General features: G+C 44.5%; 1 protein-coding gene across 1 annotated transcript in view; it reads left to right on the top strand.

Annotated features, from left to right (window-relative positions):
- The window catches only part of SLC6A2 (solute carrier family 6 member 2), a 58,685-nt gene that overhangs the window by 22,659 nt on the left and 23,265 nt on the right, over window positions 1-12,761 (top strand). Inside the window, exons 5-7 of the mRNA XM_081870222.1 lie at window positions 4,883-5,021; window positions 6,755-6,889; window positions 10,697-10,800. Coding sequence (XP_081726348.1) covers window positions 4,883-5,021; window positions 6,755-6,889; window positions 10,697-10,800 — 378 coding nt within the window. The remainder of the gene's footprint in view (window positions 1-4,882; window positions 5,022-6,754; window positions 6,890-10,696; window positions 10,801-12,761) is intronic.

Genomic DNA, 12,761 nt, shown 5'->3' with positions numbered 1-12,761 from the left:
GGCAACAATAACCTCGTAACATTCGGGAAACATCACAGGAAGACTAATAAAGCTGATTGATATGTGGGCAATCCAGCATTAAAAAAAAAGGTAAAGGACTCCTGACAGTTAAGTCCAGTCATGAACGACTCTGGGGTTGTAGCGCTCATCTTGCTTTACTGGCTGAGGGAGCCGGCATTTGTCTGTAGACAGTTTTTCTGGGTCATGTGGCCAGCATGAGTAAGCTGCTTCTGGTGAAACCAGAGCAGTGCACGGAAACACTGTTTACCTTCCCGCCAGAGCGGTACCTATTTATCTACTTGCACTTTGACATGCTTTTGAACTGCTGGGTTGGCAGAAGCTGGGACTGAACAATGGGAGCTCACCCTGTTGCAGGGATTCGAACCACCGACCTTCCGATCGGCAAGCCCTAGTCTCAGTGGTTTACACCACAGCGCCACCCGTATCCAGCATTACTCTACCACTAAATGCACTCTTACTGCATCAATGACTTGTTGCCAACCTCTCCACTAGGCTCCATCTGAAGGGAGCCTAAGTCATGCCCCACCAATCATTTTTTGGCATGGGGGCACATGCATATTTTTGAGTGAGTATTGTGGACACCACTGCCTCCAGCCACTTAATTTTCCTCTGCCCCAGATCAGCTGCTTTTCCAGGGGACAAGAAGCATGATTGACACAAACTTTGCTTTCAAGAGATATTGATAAAAGTTTTATCTAACAGAATTAACCTGAACCTTGAAAAACACATAGAGATGAAAGTGGAAGTGGGAAAGAGTGTCCTTCTTCCATCCTCCTCCATCTCCTCCATCTACTTTTCAGGGGAGAAAAAAGTAACCAGGGGGCAAGCTAAACCCCTGATATCTCCTGGAAGGGCTGGAAGAGAACCCTATCTGCAGTCTTTGAGAGCTGCTGCCAGTCAGTACTGAGCTGGAAGAACCAATAGTTTGACTGAGTATGAGTCAGCTTCCTGTGTCCCTTTGTTCCCCTGAACCCACTCAACAATGGAAATAAGTTTCCTGAGTCTGAATGCTGTATTCAGGATGGAGCAATTGACGATTCAGATCCTCTTGTAGCCATTGATACCACTGTTTGTGGATTGCTGCTGACACATCTGTGGGACCTAGTGGATGCTCCAGTTTCATTATCTTTGAGCCCCCTTTCAGTCTGTGTTATTAAATGGCACAAAATTCATGATTGTTACTAGCCAAGGCACAATGTAAAAGACTAAGTGGATGTCTATTGCAACACACCCACACCCACCCATAGGTCTCTATTATTTGATCTAGGCAGTAATTATGGCAGTGGAAGTGGAAATAGACGTGTAGTGTTTTCTATTATTTCCTCTATAGTTGTATCAAAAAGATAACACAAGAGAGAAGTCCGGAAAGTGGTGCTCCTTACTCAAGTTGGCCTCACAACACAGGCATGGAGCAATTTCCCTCTCAGCAAAGTTTATTTGTTTAACAATCTATTTCACATTGTAGTATTAATGTGTTTTCTTTTTAGAAGACAAACAAATACATTGACCAGTTTTAGAACCATGGGATCATTTATTACCTTTAAACCATTTCCCCTCATTATTTTGATAAGCTTCAACAGGCATAATCAAATGCCACATAATACTAAAAACAAATAATAAAAATAAAAGCAGCTATTTTCCCCCACTGTCTCTAATCTAGCACATTTCAGATGTTACTGGACTACAACTTCCATCTTCCCTGACTGTTGGCCATGCTGGCTGGGGCTGATGGGAGTTGGTGTCTGACAACATCTGAAGGGTTAGAGGTCTAACAAATGTTCATAATGGTTTTGCCATTAGTTGTTGTTGTTGTTGTTGTTGTTGTTGTTGTTGTTGTTGTTGTTTATTAAATTTATATACCGCCCTTCATCTGAGGAGCATAGGGCAGTTTTCAATATAACAACACAAGAATACATACTACAGTAACACACAATAACCCCTTCACACAGTTTAAAAGACCATAGATTGTTTAATTAGCTGAACGCCTTGGAGAAGTGGAATGTTTTTGCCTTGTGCCTAAAGATATGAAACGGAATGAAGGCCTGATCTAGGGCACGGGGGAAATGGGGAAGGCTGTGTTGTAGATAAAAACAGCCAAGAACAGCTTTATCATTTTCTTCTTGCAAATGTAACATCCCACATTAACCTTGGTTTGGTTTGGTTTGTATGTGTTTGTCTCATGAAGTTCTGTTTTGTTATTTGGGTTATATGGATAAAATTTAATAAAAATATTTTTTTAAAATCAGAAGTTTGGAGGGCCACTTTTATAGTCTGATTCACAGCTGTAAGGCTGTGCCCCTGAATCCATGTGCTGACAGAAACGACTTCGAAGTGGAAGCCTTCATATATACAGCTGTGCATACCAAAACTCACATGCAATTGGTCCATGAAAACATAGGAGGCATCATTATACCTGGTCAGTCTATTGGCAGCGGCTCTCCAGGGTTTCTCCAGGTGTCTCTCCCATCTCTACCTGGAGATGCACCTTCTGCATGCCAATCAGATGTTCTACCACTGAGCTATGTCCCTAATCACTGTTCTAGTTTTGAGATAACTTCTGGGGTCTATTTTTGAAGAATGTGTCCCCATTGCCTCTCTGTCCCAGCATGCCTCTCAGCCAGCTTCCTTTGCCCAGCTTCATTACTCTGAAAGCAATTCCCTTCAGCCATATCTTAAGCTTGAAACAGCTGCATGAGAGGGTTTGAACCTGTTATTTTCCACATGCAAATTTGTGTGTGGTGAAAACTGGGGAATTATTTTGCTTAGTTTTCCCCCAGGAGAGGAGAAAATCTCTGAACAATATCTATAGAGATATGGTTTCTACGTCATGTGTTTAAGAGTAGGGTGTTTGTTTTTTCTGGCTCCATCTTAAAGACCAAGATTGAAAAACAAAGTGGGCACATCTCATCAAGGCATTTCACATTCTTTTAAATTCTGTTTCCTGTTTAAGCTTCATGTCCTTTTAACAGCGACATAAAGAGTGGACTTTCAATACAGCTCACAAAGGAAAAATTGAATCCACAATAGAGGGCAATCTAAGGGTCTTGGGTTTAGTTTGCATCCCTAATGACCATATATATATATATATATATATTGTCAGAGGTCTCTAAGGCTCCATCTATACCATGTATATAAAGCTGTATCATACTCCATTAAACAGCCATGCCCCCCAACCCCAGAGTCCTGGGAAATGTAATTTGCTAAGGCTGCTGAGAGTTGTAATGAGACCCCTATTTCCCCCCAGAGCACTACAAACTACACTTCCTAGGATCCTAACCCTCTATTTGCCTCACCAAGCTACCATTTCCAGAGTCCCCTGGCAAGAGGAATTGACTGTTTAAATCACTCTGAGTATTGTAGCTCTGGGAGGGGAAATGAGATGTATTTATGGGAGAACAAATAATGCCCTTTGCCCAGGGCAACAAATTCATGGGAGCATTTGCAACACCACCGGGGGGGGGGGGCGGGGGGGCTGAACTCTTAGCTTTCATTTTCTTAAAGTTCTCTCCACTATGAGAAAAGGATGCTGGACTAGATGGGCCATGGGCCTGATCCAAGAGGCTCATTTTAGGGTCTTGGGCTTGGAGGGATGAATTTACCCTTCTGGGCCAGAGGTTCCACACCCCTACTCTAAAGCAAGAGTATATATTCAGGGTATTTTCACAGCTAAGGCAAAACCTGTGAAAAGTGACCCACTTGAGTATGCATTTTTGCTTAAGCACACAAGAAATGCCTTGATGGAGCAAAAAGAGATCCACCTAGTCCAGCGTCCTTTGCAACAATCCCTGAGTAAACTGCCTGAAATTGATTACTAGCTCAACACTGAACATGGCCTACATCGTTGCTTAAGAGGAATATGCCTGGGGGGTGCAGGAGGGCTCCCCCTCCAATCTAGGAAACCTAGAAGACCAGTCCTGACATCAAACTGAGCTGTGTATTACTTTCTTTTTGTTTTTACTTCTATGTTTTTCAGACCCCTTGATGAGACCTGATCTTGACAAACAGTTCACTGTTTGTGTGTTCAGACCCAGAGACCTCCCCCCTAAATAAACACACATTTGACTCAAATTTTAGTTTTGGTTTTTGGCAAAATTTAGGCCACAACTTTATTGATTACAAAAACTGAGTGGTTGCAAAAGCTGTAGTTCGACTAGCTCCCTGCACCCTTGCAGGTAGTGCTGACCCAGAGCTCTATCATAGGTTAGCCAAGGATGAACACCTGAGGTAGGAGGAAAGCCTGGGAACAGACTATGTCTACTCCCCAGATGCTCCCTTGGACTCAGGCATGGGCACAACTGCCTCTCGGGGGTTGACCAAACCAAGTTGAGTCCCTGGATCCCTTCACATAGAGATAGCGAAACTGTTCTCCCATCCCTATCACCTGAACCAGTGCCTATCTACAACCTTACAAGTTGTGATGATTTGCTATGTGGGGAAAATTCCTGCCGTGCCCCTGTCCCAATGACAGATGACGCACAATGGCATAACAAGGTCAATCGCAAATACCCTAAATATAGGGAGAGGTGGGTGGGTGTTCCAATGCATGAGCCGAAAGAGGAAGCTCTGGGTCACGTGCATAGGTATATATAGGTCCCTCAATCTGTTTAGACTGCACCCCAGTGGCCAGATTAAACCCTGCAATGAGGGACATACCAGTCGGATGTTGTGGCTGTATAATTAACCCACTCACAACACAGGAGGTCAGTGTCCAGGTCTCACTGCAACATGTGCCCTCTTTTAGGGAGGACATGCTTTGCTGAAACCAAGTCACACCACTTCAAATAAATGTGGAGCCAGTTAGTGATTGTTTTTCCATACAAAAGGATCTAACTCAATCCCTCTTCCGTCTCTTTTTGCTTAGGCGGAGAGTTCTACAGCTTCACCTAAGCCGGGGGATTCATGATATTGGCTTGCCCCAATGGCAGCTCACACTGTGTCTCGTGGTTGTGGTGATCACTGTTTTCTTCAGCCTGTGGAAAGGTGTGAAAACTTCAGGAAAGGTTGGCAAATATTTTCCTAATACATACATTTTTTTCTTTAAAAAGGGCTTTTCTATTAGGGTTTTGGTGGTTCAGATGTAACATCAAACCATGGTTTGTACAGAACACTGTCTACTTTCAAGCCATGCTTTGTGTTCCAGACATATAGGCACACAGTGGTTCATGCAGCTTCCACCTTCCCTTCACCTTCTCTGATGCTATGCCAAGCAGTGGAGTACCCCCTAAACTGTGAGCCTGTCATGAACTGGCTGGATGCAGAGTTGTGGTGGGAGGCACCAGCTGGGGACCCCCAAGGTCAGAAGCCAAAAAGGTAACAAGGTTGGTGAGCAGGAAGAGGTTATGGCAGAGGGCAGCTCAGACTCTGAGGCAGAAACGGAGGCTGGAGGAGAGTGGGGCCAGAAGACAGAGAAGCAGACTGCTGAAGAAGCCAGGGAGTCTCCCCCTCCTGCTGTGGCCAGCTTCCCTTCCCCTTGGGTCTCCTAGAACACAGAGAAAAATGAAGAGAGTGGAGCACAGTTTGCAACTGCTTGGGAGGAGGAGCCTTAGGGAAGGCGGGGACCATCAATCAGTCCCTGCATTTGCCTTGTTAGAACAAAACCTACTGGGAAGAGTTGCTGTTATGGCTTCTGGAATAAAGAGTTAACTTCACTGACTCTGGGTTGATTGCTGACCTACATTTGACTCTAGCTCCTGACAGCCTCAACCCTTCTAAGACTGACCTTACCCCACTCACCACACTTTTGTATTGTCTCAATTAAGTTTCAGCTTCTTTGTCCCCATCATCCATTCCAAATTACCCAGGCTATATCCGGATACCTGTTCAAACTTCCATAGCCTCCCTTGATTAGGTGCCAGAGACTGAACATGGTTTGATTGAGGTTTGTTTTATGTAACCACAGTTAGATCAAGCCACAATTTCCTGCATTTAGACTTAATGGCAAATTCTGCTTAGTTCAATCTCTCTTTATACATGAAAAGCAGAAGCGCGAAAGGAATGGGGAGCAAGACAACCTTGTCCTGATGTATATTTTGCTCTAGGAGGTTTAGTTTGGCCAGAATCAAATATATACTCCCAGAGTTGGCACTAATTACTGCTACGTGAGCCACCATAGCCACTAGAAGGCCATGAAAATTTGTGCCCTGGGCTTTTAAGACTCGTCTACCCATGTATTATCTGAAACCAAAGGGGCACATTGGTTGCCAGATGTGAATCCCTCCCCCCCAGCTCTCCTACCTTACTATACTGAAATGGAAAGATGCTGTTCAAATGGTTGGTTGCATTTCTTTTTTAACAACAAAAAAAGCAGTCAAAGAGAGAGGAGCATCTCTACCCCCATCGTTCAGCCAGGACACTGAGGTCCAGCTCCCAAAGGCCTTCTAGTGGTTCCCTCCCTGCGAGAAGTGAGGTTACAGGGAACCAGGCAGAGGGCCTTCTCGGTAGTGGCATCCATCCCTTGGAACGCCCTCCCATCGGATGTCAAGGAAATAAACAACTATCTGACTTTTAGAAAACATCTGAAGGCAGCCCTGTTTAGGGAAGTTTTATTGTGCTTTTAGTATTCTGTTGAGAGCCACTCAGAGTGGCTGGGGAGGCCTGGCCAGCTGGGTGGTATATAAGTAATAAATTGTTGTTGTTGTTGTTGTTGTTCTGTTGTTGTTGTTGCAGTAGTAATGCTGTGTTTGCCATTCAAGAGACAGATCAATATTTTTTGTTGCTTGTCTTAATTTAATAGGTTGTATGGATAACAGCCACATTGCCTTACGTTGTTTTATCCGTACTGTTAATCCATGGACTGACATTGCCTGGTGCATATGATGGAATCAAAGCATACCTCAACATTGACTTTAGAAGATTAAAAGAAGCCACAGTGAGTGCTTGGTTTCAACCTTCTCACTTAACATTGAAAAGGAGATTACAGTAACAAACCAAGTTTGTTCATTCACATACAGTTTCATTGGATAGAGAGATGTTTTTATGCCTCTTTCATAATAATAGAACAATTGGACATCCAACGAGGCAGAATGTTGACAGATGGAGGTCTGGTTAAATAAAGCACCTCTTCATATATTGCATGGTTAAGCAATGGAACTCACCCCCCCCCCACAGGAGGCAGTGATGACCACCATCTTGGGTAGATTTAAAAGAGTATTGGACAAGTTCGTGGATAAAGATATCAGTGGCTAGCAGCCATTATGCTTATGGTCCAATGTAGTAATGCTTCTGTACACCAGTTGCTGGAAATCACAGGTGGGGAGAGTTCTCTTGTGCTTGGGATCTGCTGGTCAGTTTCTCAGAGGCATCCGGGCGGCCAGTGTGAGAAGAGGGTGCTGAACTAGATGAGTCATTAGCCTGACTCAGCAGGCTCTTTTTATCTTCTTAATTAACAACAACAAAATTCAGTACACCATGTTGTATTAAGAGCTTTCCATGTGCACTCATGCTAAGTGATGCTAGGGAATTGCATCTGTTAAGGGTCATGTACTTAACAGATGTGTTGTTTAGGTAATTCAAGATGAACCTCTGCCTTTTAGAACTGGGTGGCTTGGTGGACCTAAGTCACAGCTTTGTCTATTTGCTGTTCATTTCCAGGCCCAATTCAAGCTGCTTCATATTTGCTATTCTCTGGGGTTATCCCATATCTTCTCAAAGGTACCTGATACTGAACAATGAATCCCTGCCTCTGGAATGCCTACGGCAGGAAGTAGTAACCTCATTGGCTCCCCAGCAATGAATGAATTGCTGTCCTGCAGACATCTAGTGTCTCTTTCACAAAAGGAGCAGCAGTAGCTATCCAGTGAAATCTGAGATGCCAGGAAGAGTGTGTCTCCCTTCTTCATTGTTCTCTGTGAAGAGCTTCCTGCAAATACTTTAGTGTTTGTGGGTGCCCTGGTTGTTTTTCTCTTCCTCAGGCTATAAATCTGCCTATGATTGTTTGCCAGCAAGAATCATCCATTACCACAATGGCGTAGTAATGCTTGCAATGACGCAATGCTGAAGCTTAGAAGAAGAGACTGGCTGGCACCTCTTGGGAAAATATTTAGGAAACTTGAAGTAGTTTTGGGTAAACAGCTCTGCGTAGTACTAGTGCTGTTGAAGTCAACATATAGCACAAATGTAGACTGCAGCCTGCAGCTGTGGTGTACTTGGAATTAAAACAAAAACAACAGTTGGATTTATTTTTAAATGCATATGGCATGTGTCAGAGGTGAGAAATAAAAGAGTTTTAAGCTTAAACCATGCAGGAAGTAAATTTATTGGTGTGGGGGGAATGGAAGGTCAGGGAACGGTTATGGTGGAACAAATTATCTGAATTAGATGTGGCTTAAGGTTGAAACAGGGACGCGGGTGGCGCTGTGGGTTAAACCACAGAGCCTAGGACTTGCCGATCAGAAGGTCGGCGGTTCGAATCCCCGTGACGGGGTGAGCTCCCGTTGCTCTGTCCCTGCTCCTGCCAACCTAGCTGTTCGAAAGCACGTCAAAGTGCAAGTAGATAAATAGGTACCGCTCTGGCAGGAAGGTAAACGGCATTTCTGTGCGCTGCTCTGGTTCGCCAGAAGCGGCTTAGTCATGCTGGCCACATGACTCGGAAGCTGTATGCCGGCTCCCTCAGCCAATAAAGCTAGATGAGCGCCGCAACCCCAGAGTCGGTCACGACTGGACCTAATGGTCAGGGGTGCCTTTACCTTTACCTTTAAGGTTGAATCAGATGTAATATCTGCCTATTGGAATGACTTTTTTAAAAAAAGTACAGACTGACATGTACATATAACATGGGCCCTAGGTTGGCATACCTGTGGGCCTCTGAATGTTGTTGGACTCCAGCTCACATCAGCTCCAGCCACCATGGCTAATGATAAGGGAAGATGGGAGCTGTAGTCAAGCAACCTCTCGAGAGATACAGTTTCCTTACCCCTCACCTAGGGCACAGTAATTGCTAGGTACATCATGCTTGGTGTCAACCAGTAAAAATAAGAGCATAAGAAGAGCCTGCTGGATCGGGCCAAAAGTCCATCTAACCATATAATCATACCAGCATCCTATTCTTGCTCACAAGCAGGACCTAAGCACAAGAGCACTCTCCCCTCTTATGGTTTCTAGTATCTGATATTGAAAGGCATTTGCTGCCTGGAGGCAAAGCTAGTAGCCACTGATAGCCTTTTCCTCAATGAATTGTCTAATCCTCACTGGCCCTCACTGCCTCCTGTGGGAGGGAGTTCCATTGTCCCATAACTGTGTGCTGTGTGAAGAAGTTATTTCATCTATTGATCAACATTCAGCTTCATTGGATGTCTATGACTTCTTGTGTTGTGATTGTTTTGTATTACAGTGGTGCCCCACAAGACGAACGCCTCGCAAGACGGAAAACCCGCTAGACGAAAGGGTTTTCCGTTTTGGAGGCGCTTCGCAAAACGAATTTCCCTATGGGTTTGCTTCTCAAGACGAAAATGTCTTGCGAGTTCCTGCGGGGTTTTTTCCCTTTTTTCCCCTTTTCCTAAGCCCTAAGCCGCTTATCAGCTGATCCGCTGATAAGCCGCTTATCAGCTGATTCGCTAAAAGCCGCTAAACCGCTAATAGCGCTAATCCGCTAAGCTGTCAATGGGCTTGCTTTGCAAGACGAAAAAACCGCTATACGAAGAGCCTCATGGAATGGATTAATTTCGTCTTGCGAGGCACCACTGTACTCATTGCCTGAGTCCAGCGATCCTCTGCTTGAATTCTGTGTCACATATCCCCAGTCCTATAGCATTTTTATTGGTTACCTGTTTGTTTCCAGGTTCAGTTTTGAGTACTGGTGCCAGCTTTCCCATCCATTAATGGCCTAGAGTAGCCTTCACTGACATGGTGCCCTCCAGATGTTTTCTATGCCAGCTCCCATCAGCCCCAGCCAGCACGGGGGAGTTTTTATCCAAATTGTCTGGAGGGCACAGTCTCTCCTAGTACAAAGATACATTAAGGACCATCTTCTCCCCCACTCAAACATGTCTAAACCTTAAGGGTGCACTTTCCAATGCAATACACAAACCTGAACACAGCTGCTATTTTAAATAACATGCTTCTCCGAATTTTGTAATGCAGTTGTCCAGCCAAGTAATACATACAAAATGCATATGTTGGGGGCAAAGTGTTCACAAAAATGCATCTGTTAGTGGCAAAAATCACCCCGTTTGTAATTTAGGCAAATGCATACAAGCATATGCATATTAGAAGAAATTTGCACCAAAATGCCAATGAATTTTCATGAGGACTTCTTTTAAAAAAAAAAAAAAAATCATAATCATTAGCAAAGTGATTTGCAAGTGAACACTGGAAAAATGAGAAATGGAGACTAACTGAGAGTGACAGATTTGCCTATCAGTCTGCCCTGAGGAGCCCAGTTTTCCTCCTCTGCTTCATGCCACAGATGTGCCTGTCCCCTGTCCTTAAAATACTAAAGTAGGGCACCTGGGCTCAAATTCTTGCTCACCTATGCTTTCTGGATTTCAGCAGAGCTTTCCCCTATTTCTTAGTTTTAAATCCATGAAATGGATTTCCCCCCCTCCCCAAACAAATTATATAATTGAAAATACAGTTGTTGTTGTTGTTGTTGTTGTTGTTGTTGTTGTTGTTGTTGTTGTTGTTGTTGTTCAATTTTGCTATAATCCACAAACTACCTTCCTCTGTTCTCCTTATGCAGGTATGGATTGATGCAGCCACACAAATATTTTACTCCTTAGGGGCTGGGTTTGGGGTCTTAATTGCCTTTGCCAGCTACAATAGATTTGACAACAACTGCTACAGGTAAGCTACAATGCTGTAAACCTACTCATGTCCCTGTAATCAATTTTATTTGTTTAAATAGATGAGGAAAACATATTTTTGATTGTTTAACAGTTTTATTTTCATGTATGTGTGTATGTTCTTAATAATAATGTACAGAGCCAGTCTACCTTTACATTCCACAAACTGGGGAAATCAGTAGGAAAAGGTCAAAACAGGGCCTTGGCTTGTGAGCTTCCTAGAGTTATGTGGCTCAGTGGTAGAATGCCTGCTTTGCACGCAGAAGCTCTAAGGGTCAAGCCTGACATCTCCAGGTAGGGCTGGGAGAGACGTCTGCTCGAAACCCTGGTGAGCCACACCAGTCAGTGAAGACAATGCTAAGTTGGGTGGACTAATGGGCTGACTCAGTATTAGTCAGCTTCCTATGTTTGCATGCATGTCTGTACAGTGCTGCCATAGTTCTGGAAAGAAGGTATTCATTCCTGAGGTTACTGAACTTAAGAACCTTACTGGACCCAGCTAGTCCAATATCTCGTTTCCCACACCTATGGGAAGCCTATGCAAAGTCCAAAAGAGCAACCACTTTCTCCTAATGTTCTTTCCAAGTGACTGGTTTTGTAGGGGCATGCAGTCTCTCATTCTGGAAGGTATCACATCACTTAGAGACAGGAAACCTGTTAAAAGCTTAGCAGGGCTGAGTAAATATCAATATATTTGTGTGGCATCTAAGCCCCCGTTCCGTGACCAATAAGCACATGGCGCCTTTGCCCAGCGTCACTGTGGCCCATAGATTTGCAGCAAAATACTGGGCAAGGTTTCTTCTCTGTGTGATGGGCTCATGGGAAAAAGCTGGCCCATGAGCCCTTGCTGCAGAGGGGGGGGGGAAGCCTATATAAGGCTGCTTCCCCTGGATCTCACAGCCATTTTGCTTTGACAGCATCTCACCCACCCTCGAGTTAGAGCCTTCACTGAGCAAATTTGGGTCATTGGTTGACAGGGCCAGAAATGATTTTCTTTTCTCTCAACCTGATTGGCACTTGGTTGGTTTTTTTTTTCACCTTTCCCTCAGTGTAATTACAGCTTTCTTTTGTTAAGCAATAAGCAGAAGAACATTGTTTATATGGCATTGGTCAGGATCAACATAGTATAGGGCTCCCCCATAAGGGGCCTGAGGGGAGGATTGACCATGGCAAACTCAAACGAGAGTTTGGTATGTGCCTGGTTGGAATATGTACCCTGGTCCCACAGTGAGATCTTGCTTGCTTGCACCACGGCAAGGTTCAACACTGGCTGACTCCTGTTGTGCAGGTTTGGAGCAATCCAAACCCAGCAGATCCATTCCATCAACATGGGGCTTGTTGAAGGATGAACTGATCCTGGGACCCAATGCCATGCCAACCCTTGCCCAGCCTGCTGCTGCCAATAAAGATCTGGCCTGATTTTATCCCATCACCATTGTACAGTCTGTGTATTTTGTTGCTCTCATGGGTCACATAACGCAGCTGCCTGGGCAAAAGTAATTAAATTTGACAGCAGACGAGCCTCTGGTGGAAAAACATTCCACCTCTGGGGCTTTCTCCCCATTCACCACTAGCCTAATCTCTGATGGCAGTGGTACCTGGTGAAGGACTCAGAGGATGCTCCTAGAAACTGCACATGCATATGTGGCAGTTGCTAGACCACAGCTCCCATAAGCCCTGACCATTGCCCATATTGACTGGGGCAGAAAACATCTGGAGGGCCATAGGTTTCCCAATCTCATTTAGGATGGATAACTGCCCCAGAGTGGCTATGTATAGTTCCCTCCCTCCATATAAGCATCCATATTTTCATGCATCCTCCAAACTGTTGTCAGTGCAAGTTATTTGGACCAGTGTGTCTGTTCCACTGAAGTAATGGTACCTGTCTCTGCTAAGCCACAATGGCTACACACAGTTGGAGGCAGTTACGCTTCTGACTAGCAGTTGCTGGAAACCGCAGGA

Source organism: Podarcis erhardii (genome assembly GCF_964252035.2).
Source record: "Podarcis erhardii genome assembly, chromosome: 7".
Classification (NCBI taxonomy): Eukaryota; Metazoa; Chordata; class Lepidosauria; order Squamata; family Lacertidae; genus Podarcis; species Podarcis erhardii.
This window is presented reverse-complemented; position numbering and strand designations above follow the sequence as displayed.